General features: G+C 44.5%; 1 protein-coding gene across 2 annotated transcripts in view; it reads left to right on the forward strand.

Annotated features, from left to right (window-relative positions):
* Positions 1 to 20,827, forward strand: part of LIPA (lipase A, lysosomal acid type) — a 41,916-nt gene that overhangs the window by 5,525 nt on the left and 15,564 nt on the right. For both annotated transcript variants that reach the window (XM_018041263.1, XM_018041264.1), the window contains exons 3-5: positions 1,130 to 1,247; positions 18,018 to 18,216; positions 19,362 to 19,471. In XM_018041263.1, coding sequence (XP_017896752.1) covers positions 1,130 to 1,247; positions 18,018 to 18,216; positions 19,362 to 19,471 — 427 coding nt within the window. The remainder of the gene's footprint in view (positions 1 to 1,129; positions 1,248 to 18,017; positions 18,217 to 19,361; positions 19,472 to 20,827) is intronic.

The following is a 20,827-nucleotide window of genomic DNA, read 5'->3' on the forward strand; positions in this document are numbered from 1 at the left end:
GCATATCTGAGGTTATTGATATTTCTCCTGGCAATCTTGATCCCAGCTTGTGTTTCTTCCAGTCTGGTGTTTCTCATGATGTACTCTGCATGTAAGTTAAATAAGCAGGGTGACAATATACAGCCTTGATGTACTCCTTTCCCTACTTGGAACCAGTCTATTGTTCCATGTCCAGTTCTAACTGTTGCTTCCTGACCTGCATACAGATTTCTCAAGAGGCAGGTCAGGTGGTCTGGTATTCCCATCTCTTTCAGAATTTTCCACAGTTTATTGTGATCCACACAGTCAAAGGCTTTGGCATAGTCAATAAAGCAGAAGTAGATGCTTTTCTGGAACTATTTTGCTTTTTCAATGATTCAGTGGATGTTGGCTTTTGATCTCTGGTTCCTCTGCCTTTTCTAAACCCAGCTTGAACATCTGGAAGTTCATGGTTCATGTACTGCTGAAGCCTGGGTTGGAGAATTTTGGGCATTACTTTGCTAGTGTGTGAGATGAGTGCAGTTGTGCAGTAGTTTGAGCATTCTGTCAATAAAAAAGAAGAAAGAGAACCTAACTGCCCCATGGATCTTTCCTTATGTGAATTTGATCATTATTCCTTTTCATCTTTCCCCCTGGTTCTATTGAGATGTAATGGACATATAGCATTGAATTAGTTTAAGATGTACAAGATAGTGGTCTGCTCTGGGTCTGTATCATTTTATCTTGTTCAACTCTACCTTGACATTCTAGTGTAGATTTATTGGTCCACTGATTAAAAACAGATGAATACTTTTTATCCTTCATTTCCCAGGATGGGGCCTCTTGAAACAAGGAAAATTGTAGATTACAGAATTAACTGGCATACTTAGAAAAGAAAGAAAGAAGTGTTTATTGTGCCTGGGAGCCAGGATGGAACCAAAGAAGCCCAAGGCTATGGTAAAATAAGGCACACTTGGTGCAGAACATGTTAGAATGGTGAAACCAAGGTTTAACTAAGCGTCTGTGAGTAGAATGCAGGGGTAAGCAAGTGGAGGGTGTACTCTTGTGATGGAGATTGGCTACTAGATTGAGCAGACTAAAATTTCAGTAATGATTGGTTACTTAAATAAAACTTAGTCATTGACATTTTGTCTTCTCCTTTGCTCCACAGAGTGAAATTATCTCTCACTGGGGATTCCCTAGTGAGGAACACTTTGTTGTGACAGCAGATGGGTATATTCTTTGCCTTAACCGAATTCCCCATGGGAGGAAAAACCGTTCCGACAAAGGTATGGGTATTTTCATTGTTGAGATAGGAAAGTTCTGAAAATTTAATTGCATTACTGGAATTTGGCTGGTTTTTATATCAGTCACAAGTTCAGATTTAACATGAAAACATTGAAATGGGATTGTCTTTTAGATCAAAGTACTCAACATATTACATTGATGCAAGATATATAAAAACACTTCTTTTAAAGAAGTAAGGACAAGAATCATCTAATTTCATTTTCACTTAAAGATTCAAAGGTCAGGTTTGTTTGAGAATATGCTAAATATCTCATTGTTATAAGGAAGCATTTTATTTAATAGAGTGATTTGAACATTAATTAGATAGCTCTTGCTATTTGAAAATTACTTAATTTTTTGAGTAGGTAATGTCACATAGTTCAAAAATTGAAGAGAATGAAAAGCTACACAGTAAAATACCTCCCTCCTATTTCATTCTTTACCGCCCCAGTTTTTTTATGTATCCTTCCAAAATTTCTTTATTTTAAATTTATGTCTAAAAATGTCTCTTTAGAAACAAACATAAATTATTATTTTCCCTGCTTGCCTTTTAATTTAGAATGTGGCATATAATGCGCATTTTTGTTTCTTGAATTTTTTTGTTTAATGTTTTGAGTATTTTTCATACAGTAAAAGGTACTTTATCATTCATCTCTGCCAATACATAGTTTTCCACTGTATAACTGTCATGATTTATTTAGCAAGTGTTCTCTTAGTGGCATTTGGACTATTTCTACTCTTCTATTAACAAGTACTGCTGCTGTAAATAACCTTGTTTATGTGCAAGTTTATTTATAAGATATACTTTCAGAAATAGAATTTTGGGGTCAGAGGATATGTGGATTTGTGATTTTGATGTGTGTGTGTTAGCCACTCAGTCATGTCCGACTCTTTGTGACCCCATGGACTATAGCCCTCAGGGCTCTGTCCATGGAATTCTCCAGGCAAGAAAACTGGAGTGGGTTGCTATTCCCTTCTCCAGGGGATCTTCCCAACCCAGGGATCAAATCCAAGACTCCTTGCATTGGCAGGCAGACTCTTTACCATCAGAACCACCAGGGAAGACCCAGATATTGTTAAATTACTTTCCATGTGGTCTTGTTCTGGTAACTACACTTATTAGGAATACTTGAAAGTTCTTATAGCTTTGGCTTAAAATATATGCATATTTTTCCTGTGTCTCATAACTCAAGCAAAACTGTGGTTTCCAGTGCAGATTGAAGAATTTCTAGATAGACTTCTTGAAATCACTGAACAGACATCAGAATAAGGATCTGATCCTTAGTTAATTGTCTCTCTAGATACAGATTTTTTTTTTAACACTTTTTGTTTTTAGAAATTTTCCTTAGGCTACTAAGGTGAGATTAAGGTAAATGGATAACTGTGTCTTCTTCAAAATTTTATGTGAGTAGAAAATTTTTATTCAAAGTGAATTTAAAAGCCCTCTGTGTTAACTGAGCTTTATATCATTGTCTATTTTTCTCTTAATAAAATCTGATTTATCTATGTTTTTCTCCCATAAATTCTAGCCATACTGAGTCTTTTGATGATATTAACTGGTGAAGACAGCCAGTGCTCTTTTTGAAATTTAATTTCTGACTCTTGAGAGTTTTATGATTTTAGATCCTCCTAAATGTATGTTACAAAATGGGAAATGAGTTACAACAAGGGCTTCTGTTTTTCTTCTGCTCAAGACACACAAAACATTTCAGAGTGAACATATGATCTTGATTTCCTTCCTCTTTTTTACTTTTAAAGTGAACCTTGTATACAGATTTCAGATTCAGTATAAAGAAAGATATGTATTGATACTGTTTCTCTTAAAAGTGGCTAGTTGAGTAACATAATTAGTAATGTGAGCCATTGTTAAAAGATACAGGAAACCTCAGTGAAAACAAGCTTAGAAAATGTGCCTCCTTTTTCCATATCCACCTCCAGGCTTTTCTCTCCTATAGCAATTAAAGCAAATAATGCCGGGTGCCTTCCTGTGGTATTTATCTCAGCCACTGAAGGTGAAATTGCTGTACCCTGGACAAGGTTAGTTTTCATTCCAGTCCCAAAGAAAGGCAATGCCAAAGAATGCTCGAACTACCACACAATTGCACTCATCTCACACACTAGTAAGTAATGCTCAAAATTCTCCAAGTCAGGCTTCAGTAGTACATGAACCATGAACTTCCAGATGTTCAAGCTGGTTTTAGAAAAGGCAAAGGAACCAAAGATCAAATTGTCAACATCCGCTGGATCATGGAAAAAGCAAGAGAGTTCCAGAAAAACATCTCTTTCTGCTTTATTGACTATGCCAAAGCCTTTGACTGTGTGGATCACAATAAACTGTGGAAAATTTTGAAAGAGATGGGAATACTAGACTACCTAACCTGCCTCTTGAGAAATCTGTATGCAGGCCAGGAAGCAACAATTAGAACTGGACATGGAGCAACAGACTGGTTCCAAATAGGAAAAGGAGTACGTCAAGGCTGTATATTGTCACCCTGCTTATTTAACTTACATGCAGAGTACATCATGAGAAATGCTGGACTGGAAGAAACACAAGTTGGAATCAAGATTGCCAGGAGAAATATCAATAACCTCAGATACACAGATGACACCATCCTTATGGCAGAAAGTGAAGAGGAACTAAAAAGCCTCTTGATGAAAGTGAAAGAGGAGAGTGAAAAAGTTGGCTTAAAGCTCAACATTCAGAAAATGAAGATATGGCATCTGGTCCCATCACTTCATGGGAAATAGATGGGGAAACAGTGGAAACAGTGTCAGACTTTATTTTTTGGGGCTCCAAAATCACTGCAGATGGTGATTGCAGCCATGAAACTAAAAGACGCTTACTCCTTGGAGGAAAAGTTATGACCAACCTAGATAGCATATTCAAAAGCAGAGACATGACTTTGCCGACTAAGGTCTGTCTAGTCAAGGCTCTGGTTTTTCCAGTGGTCACGTATGGATGTGAGAGTTGGACTGTGAAGAAAGCTGAGCGCTGAAGAATTGATGCTTTTGAACTGTGTTGGACAGGGAGGCCTGGCATGCTGTGATTCATGGGGTCGCAGAGTAGGACACGACTGAGCTGAACTGAACTGAGGAAGTGAGCATCCTTCTTGATCTGCTCTCAGGTGATAGGAAGGAGAGACGGGGGAATTCTGTCTGCCCATAAATAGTTTTGTGCTTTCACCTCTGTAGGTCTTGGGCTCTTCATTTTTAAAAACAGTCGGCTGCCTGAGATGATCTCAGAGTTCCCTATCAGTCTTTATTTCTCCCCGGTTGTATGGGTTAGATTTCTTTTCTTTCTTTCTCTTTGCAGGGGTGTGTGGATTGGGGCAGTGGCTGTCTTTGGTCTTCAGAATGGGGAACAGATTGAAGGCACTCTAAGTCCGGTCATAGCATCAAGTCCCCGCCCTTTTCCTCTGCTCTGCAGAGGCCTCCCTGTGGAGAATCAGTGATGCGTGTGTAACACCTTCTGTGAGCTAAGCTCAGAGACAAGTCTGGAAGCACGCTATGAAGGTGGTCAGTTATCTAAAGGAGTTTGTGATTCTCCTCGGAACTGCACAGGTCCTTCTCTGATGGTTTGTGTCTCCTTGGTCCACGGCCGAGCATGGAGCTGAGGTTCTGCCCTGCCCTTCACTCTTGTCCTGGGGCAGTGTTGTCAGCGGGGCTGGTCTGGCTTACTTAAGCCAGATAGACAGACAGAATACATAAAATCCTTCACACCCAACTTGGGAGCTGGCTCATCCCTGCCGCTTCCTCTCCTGTTAATAACACCCTCATTGTCCTAATGCCCAGGACCAGAAACTGCACAGTCACTCTTGACTCCCATCCTCCAGGAGCTGACAAGTCCTCTCTAGGCTCCCACATTACATGGCTTCCATTTAGCCTTTTCCTCTCTGCCAGGCCGCCACCCTACCTTATGCTCTCGTGACTGCTTACCTGGCCATCTGAAATAAACTCAGAATCTGAGAGAGAGAAAGAATTTCAAAACAAGAATAGGGCTATTCATTCTGCTTATCTTTTAAGAGATTAATGCTCTTAATGCATAAGAAAATAATGCCATATATCTGTACTATTTATAAGTCATTACATGATCCTTTAAAATATAATTCATTTATCAAGAATGAAGTGAAGCTGTTCTTCCTACTCTTCTTTTTTTAAAAAATAATTTTTTAAAAATTTCTTTTTGACTGTCCAGGCTCTTTGTTGCTGTGGGGGCTTTTCTCTGGCTGTGATGAGCAGGGGCTACTCTCTACTTGTGGTTCAAAGGCTTCTCATTGCAGGGGCTTGTGGGCTTCCCTCATAGCTCAGTTGGTAAAGGATCTGCCTGCAAGGCAGGAGACCCTGGAGAAGGGGTAGGCTACCTACTCCAGTATTCTTGGGCTTCCCTTGTGGCTCAGCTGGTAAAGAATCTGCCTGTAATGTGGGAGACGTGAGTCTATCCCTGGATGGGGAAGATCCCTTGGAGAAAGGAAAGGCTACCCACTCCAGTATTCTAGCCTGGAGAATTCCATGGACTTGTATGGTGTCACAGAGAGTCAGACATGACTGAGTGACCCTCAGTTTCACTTTCACTTTTTTTCTGAGCACAGGCTCAGGGGGGCAGGCTTCGGTATTTGTGGCAAGTGGGCTCAGTAATGGCTATGGTTTTTCCAGTGGTCATGTATGGATGTGATAGTTGGACTGTGAAGAAAGCTGAGCGCTGAAGAATTGATGCTTTTGAACTGTGGTGTTGGAGAAGACTCCTGAGAGTCCCTTGGACTGCAAGGAGCTCCAATCAGTCCATTCTAAAGGAGATCAGCCCTGGGTGTTCTTTGGAAGGAATGATGCTGAAGCTGAAACTCCAGTACTTTGGCCACCTCATGCGAAGGGTTGACTCATTGGAAGAGACTCAGATGCTGGGAGGGATTGGGGGCAGGAGGAAAAGGGGACGACAGAGGATGAGATGGCTGGATGGCATCACCAACTTGATGGATGTGAGTTTGAGTGAACTCTGGGAGTTGGTGATGGACAGGGAGGCTTGGCGTGCTGCGATTCATGGGGTCGAGGAGAGTTGGACACAACTGAGCGACTGAACTGAACTGAACTGGGCTCAGTAGTTGGGGCTCGAGGGCTCTAGAGCACAGGCTCAGTAGTGGTGTCCCACAGGCTTAGTTGCTCTGTCTGCCGAATGTGGGATATTCCCTGATCAGAGATTGAACCTGTTGCGTTGACATGCAGATTCTCTACCGCTGAGCCACCAGGGAAGCCCCTGCCTTTCTTAGTGTAGTTTATTTTTTTCTCAGTTTTTGTGTTCTGTTGTGATGCTACAACCTTACCCCTGGGTTCAGGGATGCTAACAACCCTTCTATAGATGGTTGCAAAGTTGGAGTTTCTGTGAGGGGACTAGGGTTGTGCTATGCTGCGCTTAGTCCCTCAGTCGTGTCTGACTCTTTGCAACCTCATGGACTGTGGCCCGCCAGGCTCCTCTGTCCATGGAGATTCTCCAGGCAAGAATTCTGGAGTGGGTTGCCATGCCCTCCTCCAGGGGATTTCCCCAACTCAGGGATCGAACCCAGGTCTCCAGCATTGCAGGCAAATTCTTTACTGTCTGAGCCACCAGGGAAGCCCAAGAATACTGGAGTGGGTAGCCTGTCCCTTCTTCATCTTGCCAGTGTCGTCTCCATTACTTATTTATAGAGACCACATTCCTTGTGGAACCTTAGTTAAAGCTGCGTGGTGAGCGGCTCTCAATCCTGTCTCAGTGGCCCCCTCCGCTCTTATGTAGAGCCTCCCTTGGGGTCATCAGAAGACTTTTATCACAGCGCAACACTCCTCTGCCATGTCGACTGCTTTCCTCTCTACCAGCCTCCTTGTTCTCATCCATCTCATGTAGTTCTGCAGGATTAAGCTGCTTAGAGCCCAAGTATAATTAGATGATACTGCCATTCAACAGTCTTCATGAATCTAATAACTAAAGATAACACCATTCCTTAAGGTTGTGTGCTGGCTGACGTCTGTACTGTTCTCCCTCATTTTGTATAAGCAGTGGAGTTGTGAAGTTCGCCTTGGGTATGTGCAGAGAACTTCATGAATCCCCAGGTTAGTGATTACAGTCACAGGATAGGATGTCTATGGTGTCTTCTTCTGTAGAGTGGGATAGACTACCTCTTTCATCTGGTTTATGAGGAGTGCTTGAGAACCGTTGATCTTTACCCATCGTCTAAGAAACATTTCTCTTTTCTCATTGGCACAGATTTAAATTGGCACCATAGCCAAACTGCAAATGGTATCGTTGAGGTTGTATCAGTTTATAAGTATTAAAGAGCCACTGTTTCACACTCTCAAATCAAAACGAGTTATTCCCCTTTTGCTAATTTCTCTCTGGGCCTCAGCTGGTGACTCAGCCCATTGGAATGGTGATCACTGTGCCTACCCTCTTCATTTCTACACATCCGTAAAAACACTTTTTCCCCACCCTTGCAGCCCCACCCGGCTTAACTGTCCACTCTGCCTGGTTGCTTGAGCAGGAAGGAAACCACTTCCTCTGAACTCCCAAACGTCTTGCTGGTAAACCCCTCGAGGTCCTCTCCTTACTCTGCCTTGGGGTTGACTTAGGTGTGCGCTTCTCTCCACCCCGCCCCCCGGCCCCTCCCACAGCCGTGTCTGAAGGAGGAGGCTGCGTTTTCGTCACCTTTGTATTCTTCACAGCAACCAGCATGGCCTTATTGTCTGTGTGGCTGGCCTCATTCAGAGCTGTATCTGGCAGTCATCAGAACTGGGATTCTGAGGGAGATGAAGGCAGCAGATCCTCTCTCAAGTAAAGTAAGATAGACACTTGTGCACACACAGGTTTTATATTCAGATGCAGAGAGTTTATGGACCCAGTGGAGAATCCCCTGATTTAGACAATCATTTACGTGTCTAGTCAGACCTCTACTAATTAGGCGGCTTGAAATGTGTATTTAGAAATCTCTTGGAGACCAGTAGAGCATGTGTGGGCTGTTTCTCTGTGTTACACAACCTTCTCTCTCAAGTGTTGAGCTCCCCCCCTCCTTTACACTAATTCTGTAAGGGAATTGAAATTCAGAAATTCATCCTTCATAGGGAAGTGGTTATATTTTCATCTGCTGAGCCTTATTTCAGAAAGTCATGGGATGCTGGCACTGGAAGGATCTCAGAGTCCTGCCTGAACCGAGGATTTGGAGAGCTTGCATTTTTAACATAACTCCCTAGTGGATTCCAAGGTAAAATCCTAGCATTTGGGAACCTCGGTTCTAGAGCAGCGTACCCTCATTTTACTGGGCAAGACAGTTAGGTTCAATGAGGGAAAGGAATTTGCTTTACATCAAAGGCTAGTGGCCCAGCCAGTCTGACTCCAGGTTCAGTATTCTTTGAGCTGGATATTTGATATGTATGTATTTAATAAGCATAGAGCAAGTTGAATCTATGGGAGTTAAAATATTTATTTTATTTGGCTAAAACAGAGAAATAAAGGCCTTATCCCAAATAGGTAAAATAGCGACATGATCAGTGAGGCAGACTTACTTCTTGCTTAACTGCGAAATAAACTAAACTAAAGCAGTCATCAGATAAAGCGCCAACAGTGGAACATTCATATCTGAAAAGCGGTTGTTCTACCGGCTTGATGAGTGAAGCGCATTCTGGAGTGTAATTGTCTTTCTGAAGAAACAGGCTCTCTGAACTTTGCCTCGGCAAAACTCCTCAGGGGTTGCCCATTGAACTTTTGAGTTATAATTAAAATTTTACAACCTGACTTTTGAGTTAGGTTTTGCAGGAAAAGGCCATCAGCCTGTGCTTTTGTTTTTGTTTTAAATTTTGATTATATGTTTTAGGATTCCAGCCAATTTCTGAATTTTCTGTTCTTATATGTGACTCCTAAGGAAACCATTTCCAAAATGCAGTGCCCTACCAAGCTAAACAGAGGCCTTGATCAACTGGGATGCAGTTCCTCCCCCCGGGGTGGCACTGGATAGACGTAGGACCAGTAGTCAGTGCCTGGACCTGTTGACTCTGGCTCTCTGAGCTCATGCCCTTGGACCTTGATGCACACTAGGTGTGGGGCTGTGTTCAGACCCTCTGCCTAACTTGAGTGCCGCAAGGCAGTGTCAGCTGCATGGCAGTTTCTTTCGTATTTGCAGATTGGGGCCGGAAGCAGAGAGTCAGAGTGGAGAGAGGAGATGCTTGGCTCAGCACCCCTCCTTCCCCTGTGCTCCCTGTCTTCCTCCTGTTTAACCTTAGGGTTTTATCAGGGAGGAATTCCCCAGCCACTCACACCCAGTCAGGCCTCTGGCTACACATTCTTATAGCTCTCTGTGTGTTTCCCTCACAGCAGTTAAGACAGTTAAGACAGTAAATAATGGTATGTTATGTGGGTGATGATGCTTGTAATCTCCGGCTTCCCTACTGGACTATGAGCTCTCGGAGGGCCCAGACCTTTTCTGATTCCTTGATAATCTCTCCAGTCCAGGGCTTTAGTTTGCTTGCTAGTGCAGTCCTGGTCCTTCCGGGGCCTGGGTTGACCAAAGCATCTACGCTTTATGATGACCGCAGCGGGGTAGGATCCTCCTGAGCTCAGAGGCACGGCACCTCTGTTTAAAGGCAGGCTGTGGTAACAGAGAAGGGCATGGAAAGCAGAAAGGCAGTTTGGCATGGAGATAATGGGCACTTTAATGTCACAGGATCACACGGTTCCCAGCTCCACCATATACTCATTGTGTCTGCATCCTGGGGCTAATTATTTATTTTTTCTATGCCTCAGAGACCCCATCTATAACACGGGAAGAGTAACATAACTGGTCTAGCGCCATCGTGGGTACGAAGTAAGCTCTAATTAAGGCTGTGCCCTGGAAAGTGCACATGGTGTATCTCTCTGTGTGTGTGAATTTGTTGTTGTTCAGTTGCTAAGTTGTGTCTTGACTCTTTGCCACCTCATGGACGGTAGCATGCCAGGCTTCCCTGTCCTCCACTATCTTCTGGAGTTTGCTCAAATTCATGTTCATTGAGTTGGTGATGCTGTCCAACCATCTCATCCTCTGTCACCCTTTTCTCCTCCTGCCTTCAGTCATTCCCACCATCAGGGTCTTTTCCAATGAGTTGGCTCATCGCTTCAGGTGGCCAAAGTATTGGCGCTCTGGCTACAGTCCTTCCAGTTAGTATTCAGGGTTGATTTCATTTAGGCTTGACCAGCTTGAGCTCCTTGCAGTCCAAAAGAATATCAAGAGTCTTCTCCAGCACCACAATTCAAAAGCATCATTTCTTCAGAGCTCAGCCTTCTTTATGTTTCAGCTGTCACATCCATATGTGACTACTGGGAAATCCGTAGCTTTGATATGCACTCTTGTTTTTTTTTCCTTTCCTTTCCTTTCTTCATTCCTTCACTATTGCATTTATTTATCAAATTTACCGGCAGTGAGCACCACATGGCAGACTCAGCATCAGGTGCCACAGGTGCTGCAGTGAATGAGACAGAATGGTTGCTGCCTTCCTGTTGCTTAGCAATCATCGTGACCATGGCTACTGTTGGGGAGAGAGGTGCCCGGAGGACGGGGTATTTTTCTTCCCTGCTCTGTGATCCCAGCACTGTTGTGTTCCTTCCTGCTGAGGGTCATGACCTTTCTAGCAGAGTGACTGTGAAATGTGAGTGCAGTGATCTGGACTTCCCTAGTGGCTCAGACTTTAAAGAATCTGCCTGTAATGCAGGAGACCTGGGTTCAGTCTCTGGGTTGGGAAGATCCCCTGGAGGAGGGAATGGGAACCCACTCCAGTATTGTTGCCTGGAAAACCCCATGGACAGAGGAGCCTGGCAGGCTACAGTCCATGGGATTGCAGAGAATCCTGATCTGAGATTGCCGGCTGTGTAACTCTGCACAGATAACTTAGCTACACTGTACCTCAGAGTCCTTATCTGAAAAATGAGGGTAAAAGCTAGTACCCAACTATTTCCTTAAATTCCTATTGCTGCTGTAACAAACAACCACAAACTTAGTGGCTTAAAACAGCACAGATTTTTTTATCTTACTGTTCTGCAGGTCACAAGTCCTATGATCAAGGTAGGGCTGCCTGCTGGAGGCACTTGGGAAGATCCCTTTTCTTGCCTTTTCCAGCTTCTGGAAGCTACCCACCGTACCTGCCCCATTCTCTATCCTCAAAGCGAGTAGCATTTTCCAGTTTCTCTCTCATTCTGACCCTCTTAGAGGGACCCTTGTTCCTCTGGCCTACTGGATAACCTAGGATGATACCCCATCTTGAGATTCTTAATCACATCTGCAAAGTTCCTTTTGCCACATGAGGTAACATGTTCACAGGTTCCAGGAATTAGGAATGGGTTTCCCCAGTGGCTCAGTGGTAAAGAATCCACCTGCCAATTCAGGAGATGTGGGTTTGATCCCTCGGTTGGGAAGTCCCCTGGGAGAAGGAAATGGAAACCCATTCCAATATTTTTGCCTAGAAAATCCCATGGACAGAGGAGCCTGGCCGACTATGGTCCATGGGATCTCAAAAGAGTCAGACACAACTTAACGACTAAACAATACAATATCTTTGATGGGCCACTGTTTAGCCTACTGCCCAACTCAGCAAGATGTGTGGTTTCGTATCTGAGCTGGTGCATGTCGGGTGTTTAGCATGGTGCCTGACGCAGTCAACACTTAGCGTGCTCTTACTGTGACTGAGATTATGTTATAGTGGCTAAAGAATGCCTGCTCACGTTGTCTTTCTTCACAGAGCTGTTCTAATAATAATTAATTACAGTAGTACATTTATTATTATTATTGTGAGTCACTATTATTTATCAGCCACTGTGTCATCCCCTACTTTAGATAAGAACATCTATATTCCAGAGAGATTGAGTAAATCCTGTAGGGTTTCATACCCAGTAAGAACCAAAGTCTGGTTCATGCCAGTGTCCTGGTCTTTGTGATCTGCTCCTCCACCGCCTCCTTTCGGTTCTTCATTGGACCTCAGCTGAGTTCTCACAGCGTTTTCCAGTGTGGTGGAGGCCCGTCCGGACACTGCCCTGGTAGAGAAGGCCAGTGCCTTGGGAGGTGGGAGGAACTTCCGTAGGCACCCAGTCATCCTCTTGTGAGGCTGTGGGCTCAGCAGATTCATTTTTGAAGCCTGAGTAGTCCCTTCCGGGCTCCCACCCCTGTTTGGCCCTATCAGGGCTATCACGGGACTGCATCCTTTGCTGGCTCTGTGCTGACTACGTAGGCGACTGATAAAGTCACTCACCCTCTCTGGGCTAAAGGTGCCCATAGGCCTTTTCTTCAGCCTGCAGCCCTCGTACAGCCAGTTTGGACAAACTCACAGTAGGGCTCTTCAGGAAAGACAGCCCTTGTCCTGTTGTGTTGGTCTGTTGCTCAGACAGACCAGGCTGCAGCTGCTGGCATGCGAGGACTAGGCGGGTCCTTGGGAGAATCGCCTGTGTACACAGGGGTGCACGGTAATAGCTAGCTGTGACTTCAGTCAGCTTCTCTCAGCAGGATGAAGAGAAATCTGAATAAAGTAATTCGCTGGAAGATGTGAATGACAGTAAGCTTAACCCTCCTAGAGAGAAACTTCTTTTTCCAAAGTGGAACATTGCGGTTCTGCCTCCCATGGTCTGTCTCCTCTGTCCATGCACTAGAGATTTCTTTCTTCAAATCACCTGGTCTGACTCCCTCCAGAATAACTTCCCTCTTCTGCTTGTCATTGCCTGAGGGCCTCTGTGTGTTATAGAATGACTCTCTCTTGTTAGCCTTTTCCCATAGCAAAACAGTTTAAGAGCACAGACCCTGGCATTAGTTTATGTGGGTTCAAATCCCAGCTCCCCCACTTACTAACTCTGATCCAGTCTTGGACAAATGACTTCTCTTAGCCGCAATTTCTTGTTCTGCTAAATGGAAATAGTACTAACTTCATAGGATTTTCATCACAGTGCCTTAGAACACAGAGGTGCGCAATAATAGCTGGCTATTACTTCAATCAGCTTCTCTCAGCAGGATGAAGAGAAATCTGATTAAAGTAATTCGCTGGAAGATGTGCATGACAGTAGGCTTAACCCTCCTAGAGAGAAACTTCTTTTTCCAGCAGATCCTTGGCTGGTGGCGGGTTGGGAGAGATGACATCGTGCCTTCCTTCCTCCCCCTGCCCCATCTCATGGGAGTCAGGTAGGAGCAGGTAGGAGAAGCTGGCAGACGGGTGGGCAGGCCTGTCACAGTGCCCTTGTCTGTGCTGCTGCCATTTTGCATTCACTAAATGTCAGAGGGAAGGGACAAGCAGTTGAGCACCTATTTTCCACGCCAGGCCTGGATTTGTTAGTATTTTCTCTTTGTTGGTGGCCCATCATGTCTCATGGAGTCACGGGTATGGGAAGCCCAGTGGGTTATATTCTCTGTGGCTTCTCCCTCAGAGGCCCCTTTCGTTCTGGGAGGAAGGGGAGCTGGCCCCGCTTGCAAGGATGTACACCCCTGAAGGCAGTCCTTCATATCCCCTCTGTGCACAGATCAGACAAGGCACCATGCCCTGCCAGTGGTTCCCCAAGCCCCTGTGCATCAGAGCTTTTGCAGTGCCCTCTGGGGTCCCTTCTGGGTGAGGCCCGGGACACAGTGTCAGGCCTCTGCAGATCCAGGCTGCCGAGCCCTTTGTGGGGAGTCTGTCTGTCACTTGAGATTTGTCTCAACTCTTCGTCTCCTGGCTGAGTGAAATTTGTCTTTCCTCTGAGTTTTACTGTATGGTAGTCTAGCCCTTTCCACGATGGGCTGGAAAGTAATCATGTCTGTCTCCGTGACTAGAATGAAGCTCCGTGGAGAAGGGAGCCCTGCTTACGCACTTTCTTATCCCTGAATCTAGCTCAGTGACTGCCACAGAGTGCGTACTAGGACAGGTTTACAGAAAATGTAATGTGTGTTTTGAATCACTTGATTTTTTTTTTTTTTTACCTCGAGTGCTTTGCGTATTATCCAGTGAAACTCTCAGTGAACATTCCTCAAATGACTGAATAGGACATAGCTGAGAAGCTTGAGGTTGCTGTCAGGCGGAGCCGTTGCTCAACCACATGCCTCTCCATGCCAGCCCCTTTCCTCCCCTGCTGGCATTTCCCAGGAGAGAGCCATGGGGTCTGCCCTCCCCTTTGCAGTTCTTGGCCCAGATCCTCCAGATTTGAAAACACCTGATTTTGAAAGATCAGATTCACTTCTTTCTTCCTGTCTGGTTTCACCGTTTATGTCTGTGGTTCATTGAGCTTTTGGATCCAGCTTGCAGTGAGGGGTGGGGGAACCCTGAAAAACAAAAAGAGAATTAGAAAAAAACCTGAATTTGATCCACTCCCATCCCCTATGACAGGTGTCTTAACAAGTCACTGAATTTTCTCTACCACCCTCTCCTCTGCTTAAAACAAGATATTCCCATTTGAATGCAGAGTTCCAAAGAATAGCAAGGAGAGATAAGAAAGCCTTCCTCAGCGATCAATGCAAAGAAATAGAGGAAAACAACAGAATGGGAATGACCAGAGATCTCTTCAAGAAAATTAGAGATACCAAGGGAACATTTCATGCAAAGATGGGCTCGATAAAGGACAGAAATGGTCTGGACCTAACAGAAGCAGAAGCTGTTAAGAAGAGGTGACAAGAATACACAGAACTGTAAAAAAAAGAGCTTCACAACCCAGATAATCACGATGGTGTGATCACTCACCTAGAGTCAGACATCCTGGAATGTGAAGTCAAGTGGGCCTTAGAAAGCATCACTACGAACAAAGCTAGTGGAGGTGATGGAATTCCAGTTGAGCTATTTCAAATCCTGAAAGATGATGCTATGAAAGTGCTGCACTCAATATGCCAGCAAATTTGGAAAACTCAGCAGTGGCCACGGGACTGGAAAAGGTCAGTTTCCATTCCAGTCCCAAAGAAAGGCAATGCCAAAGAATGCTCAAACTACAGCACGATTGCACTCATTTCACACCATGGTAAAGTAATGCTCAAAATTCTCCAAGCCAGGCTTCAGCAATATGTGAACCGTGAACTTCCAGATGTTCAAGCTGGTTTTAGAAAAGGCAGAGGAACCAGAGATCAACTAGCCAATATCTGCTGGATCATGGGAAAAGCAAGAGAGTTCCAGAAAAACATCTCTTTCTGCTTTATTGACTATGCCAAAGCCTTTGACTGTGTGGATCACAATAAACTGTGGAAAATTCTGAAAGAGATGGGAATACCAGACCACCTAACCTGCCTCTTGAAAAACCTATGTGCAGGTCAGGAAGCAACAGTTAGAACTGGACATGGAACAACAGACTGGTTCGAAATAGGAAAAGGAGTACATCAAGGCTGTATATTGTTACCTTGCTTATTTAACTTATATGCAGAGTACATCATGAGAAACGCTGGGCTGGATGAAACACAAGCTGGAATCAGGATTGCTGGGAGAAATATCAATAACCTCAGATAAGCAGATGACACCATCCTTATGGCAGAAAATGAAGAGGAACTAAAAAGCCTCTTGATGAAAGTGAAAGAGGAGAGCGAAAAAGTTGGCTTAAAACTCAACATTCAGAAAATGAAGATCATAGCATCCGGTCCCATCAGTTCATGGGAAACAGATGGGGAAACAGTGGAAACAGTGTCAGACTTTATTTTGGTGGGCTCCAAAATCACTGCAGATGGTGATTGCAGCCATGAAATTAAAAGACGCTTACTCCTTGGAAGAAAAGTTATGACCAACCTAGATAGCATATTAAAAAGCAGAGGCATTATTTTGTCAACAAAGGTCCATCTAGTCAAGGCTATGGTTTTTCCAGTGGTCATGTATGGATGTGAGAGTTGGACTGTGAAGAAAGCTGAGCCCCGAAGAATTGATGCTTTTGAACTGTGGTGTTGGAGAAGACTCTTGAGAGTCCCTTGGACTGCAAGGAGATCCAACCAGTCCATTCTGAAGGAGATCAGTCCTGGGTATTCTTTGGAAGGAATGATGCTGAACTGAAGCTCCAGTACTTTGGCCACCTCATGTGAAGAGTTGACTCATTGGAAAAGACCCTGATGCTGGGAGGGATTGGGGGCAGGAGGAGAAGGGGACGATGGAGGATGAGATGGCTGGATGGCATCACTGACTCGATACACATGAGTTTGAGTGAACTCCGGGAGTTGGTGATGGACAGGGAGGCCTGGCAGGCTGCGATTCATGGGGTCGCAAAGAGTGGGACATGACTGAGGGACTAAGTGAACTGAACTGCAATCCAGGCACCTGGATTGTTTCATTTTGAAACAATTTTCTTTGTTTCTTTTTCTGTTACACACAGCCTCTTTTTAACCATGGATTGCAATAGAGGTTGTTATAGGCAAAGCCAAGTCCATGGAAATTCAAAATGTGGGGTAAATACAGCAGCGTAAATACAGGTAAATACAAACCAAAATAAGGTTTGGGAAACCCTTCCATGGATTATAGAGCAAGGGGTCTGGGAATGTTTCAAGCCTCATCCAGGCGTAAATGGCAGGTTCAGGGTTCAATAGAGGTGTTTGCAGATGTTGTTGAAAGCCCCTTAGCTGCCATAATTGGCCCCTTGGCCCACCGTGTGTGGTGGGCACACGCCTGAGTTGGCCGCCTGCACTTTCCTGGGCTTCACGTTTACCTCTTGCAGAAGCATCCGTGGCTCCTGGTTGTTTGTGGGAATCCAGAAGTTATTTACCGGTGGTGTTTAAAGAGTTTCCTGGTATATCTTCAACTTGCCAACTCCCACGTTTCTCCTTTGAACCTTCTGGGGGTATAGGGAGGGAAGTATAGAGAGATTTCAGGGGCATTTGAAATAGTCCCTCAAAAAAAGGTAGGGAGCTGACTCCTGGTCCCCACAAAGTGGCACCTGCCTCCCCTTCCTGCTCAGTCCTAGCTGCCCCATCCTTTATGCTGCGCTCCCCTCCTTGGTTCTCCCACACCCACTGGAGCCCATCCTCCTTTCTCAAGACTCTGCCCTGCGAAGTTGGCTACTACGCAGCCTCAGGTTTTCTATTAAGTGTCTGAAGAGGCACAGGTTGGAACCAGCAGCTAGGAGTTTCTCTCCCTGTGTGCTAACCTCCTGCCTTCCCTTAACCCTCCCCAGCAGACACCGCCAAGCACAGATGCTCCTTCTGTTAGTGAGGACCAGCACCAGAACCTGTTGGAACAAGGCAGTCCTGCCCCACTGGTCCCTAAGGTCTTTCCTTGGTCAACCTGACTTCCTGGTCTTTTAATGTCCAATCATCTTTCCCACGAGCTTCTGTGATAGCTCAGTTGGTAAAGAATCCGCCTGCAATGCAGGAGAGCCCAGTTCGATTCCCGGGTCGGGAAGATCCACTGGCGAAGCGATAGGCTACCCATTCTTGGGCTTCCCTTGTGGCTCAGCTGGTAAAGAATCTGCCTGTAATGTGGGAGACCTCGGTTCGATCCCTGGGTTGGGAAGATCCCTTGGGGAAGGAAAAGGCTACCCACTCTAGTATTCTGGCCTGGAGAATTCAATGGACTGTATAGTCCAAGGGGTCGCAAAGAGTTGGACACGACTGAGCAACTTTCACGTTCACCTTTCCCATGGCCCAGTCCCGAAACACCTTTGATGGGAGAGAAGTATCTTCATGTGGCCAAGAAAAACAGCCCCCACGCTCTCTTCACACACTATGTACAGTACAGTTACCCCTGAATGGTGACACCACCTCGGTCTTTCGTTTCTGTTTCATTATTTGCTTTGTGATCTTTTGCGACTTATCTGGTTAGCATGATATCATGTCAGTTTTGAAGCTTTGTGCTGCTCACTCCTAAACATGATTGCCTTCCAGGTCCCAAACCAGTGGTGTTCCTGCAGCATGGCTTGCTGGCAGACTCTAGTGACTGGGTCACAAACCTGCCCAACAACAGCCTGGGCTTCATCCTGGCAGATGCTGGTTTTGATGTGTGGATGGGGAACAGCAGGGGAAACACCTGGTCTCGGAAACACAAGACTCTTTCAGTTTCTCAGGATGAATTCTGGGCCTTCAGGTATCTTTTGAGTCGATTATGGCAAGGATCTATTTCCTTGATACCCTTAGTGTAAATATTGGGGAGGCAAATAGATGGGGAATTCAAGATCATATGACAGGAAACCAATGGTTTATGGAAGGGTCTATACCTTAACCTTCTCCCTTCCTTCATAAACATGTACTCCAAATATTAGGAATTTAGTAAATAGCAGTAAGGTAAATTATAAATAAATGGTTACATTGAAGGATTAGATTTTTCAGGAATTTTTAGTTATTTTGGCATTCCTGGTGGTGTGGGTTCTGCTGAGTAAATTGTGTCCCATAACCTTCTCCTTTCCTTCATAAACATGTCCTCCCAATGTTTACTTTTCTTATTTCCAGAAGTCCTCTTCTCTCTCTTAATTCCAGCTGGACCAGTTAATGACTGCATGACATTAGGCATGCACGTGGCATAAGCCCTCTGTGTCTGTAAAATGGGGATAATAAATACCTATCCTGCAAGGGCACTGGGGGCTTAACAGAGAAGATGCAAGCTGGAAAGAGACCGGCAGAGAGCCTGACACGTTGGGAGTGGTAACAGCAGGCGTGCCCACGGGCCCAGGGCTGTGTCCCCATACCAGGCATTGGAGAAAGTCAGCGTCAGGGACTCCTTCGGCCTTGCTTCCCATTTGTAATACCAGAACCTACCCAAGGCCGTAAAACATAAGAATGAGAGCTTTTTACCAAAGGCCTGTCCAGGAATATATTTGTTGTTACATTATTTGTAACAGCAAAAAGTTGGAAACTCCCAAATGCCCATCAGCAGTGATTGGGCGAGTAAAGTGTGATGTATTCACACAGTCACCAACCGACAGCTCTATGCGATGGCAGAGATGGAGTCTGATGCAGAAAGAGTCACACTGTTTGGTCCCATTCATAGAAAATTTAAAAAATGGATCGCACTATGAAAAATGAGGAAAGCGGTTCTTTTCAGGAGGCATGGTTATCAAGAAGCCCAGAGAGGCTTCTGCAACCCGGTAATGCTCAGGTTTCTGCACTCAGGGCTGGTGTGCCCAGCTGTGTTCAGCTTGTAATGACTCATCAGACCCACACGCTTGTTATTTGTATGCTGTTGTATTTGTGTGCGATGTCTCCATGAAAGGTTTCCTTTTTTTCGAATTACAGTTTTGATGAGATGGCAAATTATGACCTACCAGCTTCAGTTAACTTCATTCTGAATAAAACTGGCCAAGAACAACTGTATTATGTGGGTCATTCTCAAGGCACCACAATAGGTATGTATAGAGTAAAAACAGAAGGTTGATAAAATGTCTCGTTACAGAATTTGTGTTTGCCCTTAAAAGTGAAATATTGAAAAATGTTAGTTCGATGGAGTTTTGTGTGTGTTTTTTAATGCCAAGCAGAAATAATGAAAATGGCAAAGAATTTTTGTAAAACTGAGTCTTCTCTGGAAATTCAGACTTAAACATAAATAGATAAACATGCTGTATATGGCTCCCTTGATTGAAGGAATTAATGTAAGCCCCAGCCTATTACGGGGCTCCCCAGGTAGCTCTAGTGGTAAAGAATCTAGCTGCCAATGCAGGAGAAACAGGAGATAGAAAAGATGTGGGTTCAATCCCTGAGTCAGGAAGATCCCCTGGAGTAGGAAATGGCAACCCACTCCAGTATTCCTGCCTGGAAAATTCCATGACAGAGGAAACTGGCAGGCTACAGTCCAGGGGCCCACCAAGAGTAGGACACGGCTGAGCACGTTCACACACGCATATTACATGTCTTCCCAGTTAAATACTGTGGGGATGTGAGAGGGTAGATAGACAACAAGAAGTTTTATAAATGTAGGAGCTTTTATAAAGAAAACAAGGAAATATGCTGATTTGGTTAAGTGAAGCAGACTAAAGCTAATTATAAGGATGTCATAATATGCTTTATGTACAGTTTTTAAAAGTCACAAGCATTTTTAATTTATGCTGATGATAAAACTAGTATGTGGTCATTGTAGCAGAAACAAAATTTAGCAAAGTTTCAAGAAAATAAAATTGCCCATAATTTGAGCAAACAAGTTCCCCTGAATAGGGACTAGAGACCTCGGTCATAATTGGTTTAATTTCCTCTTTAAGGGTAAGCTATGACTAATATCTTTGTGTTCCTATCACACTGTCTCCTTAGAATACTTTCCTAGAAGAAAACTATGATATGAAAGGTAAAAATGCTTTAAAGGTCTCCAGACATGTGGTCAAGTAGCCTTGCTCTCATTACTACCCCTCCACTCTTTGCCAGCTTGAGAGCCTTCAAGCAAAAAGTGACATGGATATAACTGCCCTTCTTATGAATGGACTTAGCCACTTTTTCATCCATATTCCTTCTTCCGTGACTTGTTTATTTGTGTCCTTTGCCCCACTGCTTTCAAAGTTGACATTCTGGGGCCAAGTTTCAGGCAAGAAGTGACCCAAGAGGAAGCTGAAAGATGTTTTAGAGCTAGAGGATTCTAAATGTGTAAGTTCCTTTTGAGTCCATGGTGATTGCTTTGAATACCTTTGTGCATCGTTCTTAGTGATGAAGGGATGGGGACCAGGGGTGGAGCTATTACGAATACAGTCTTCAATCTCTGGCTTACATCATAAAGGAAC

Source organism: Capra hircus, chromosome 26 (genome assembly GCF_001704415.2).
Source record: "Capra hircus breed San Clemente chromosome 26, ASM170441v1, whole genome shotgun sequence".
Lineage (NCBI taxonomy): Eukaryota > Metazoa > Chordata > Mammalia > Artiodactyla > Bovidae > Capra > Capra hircus.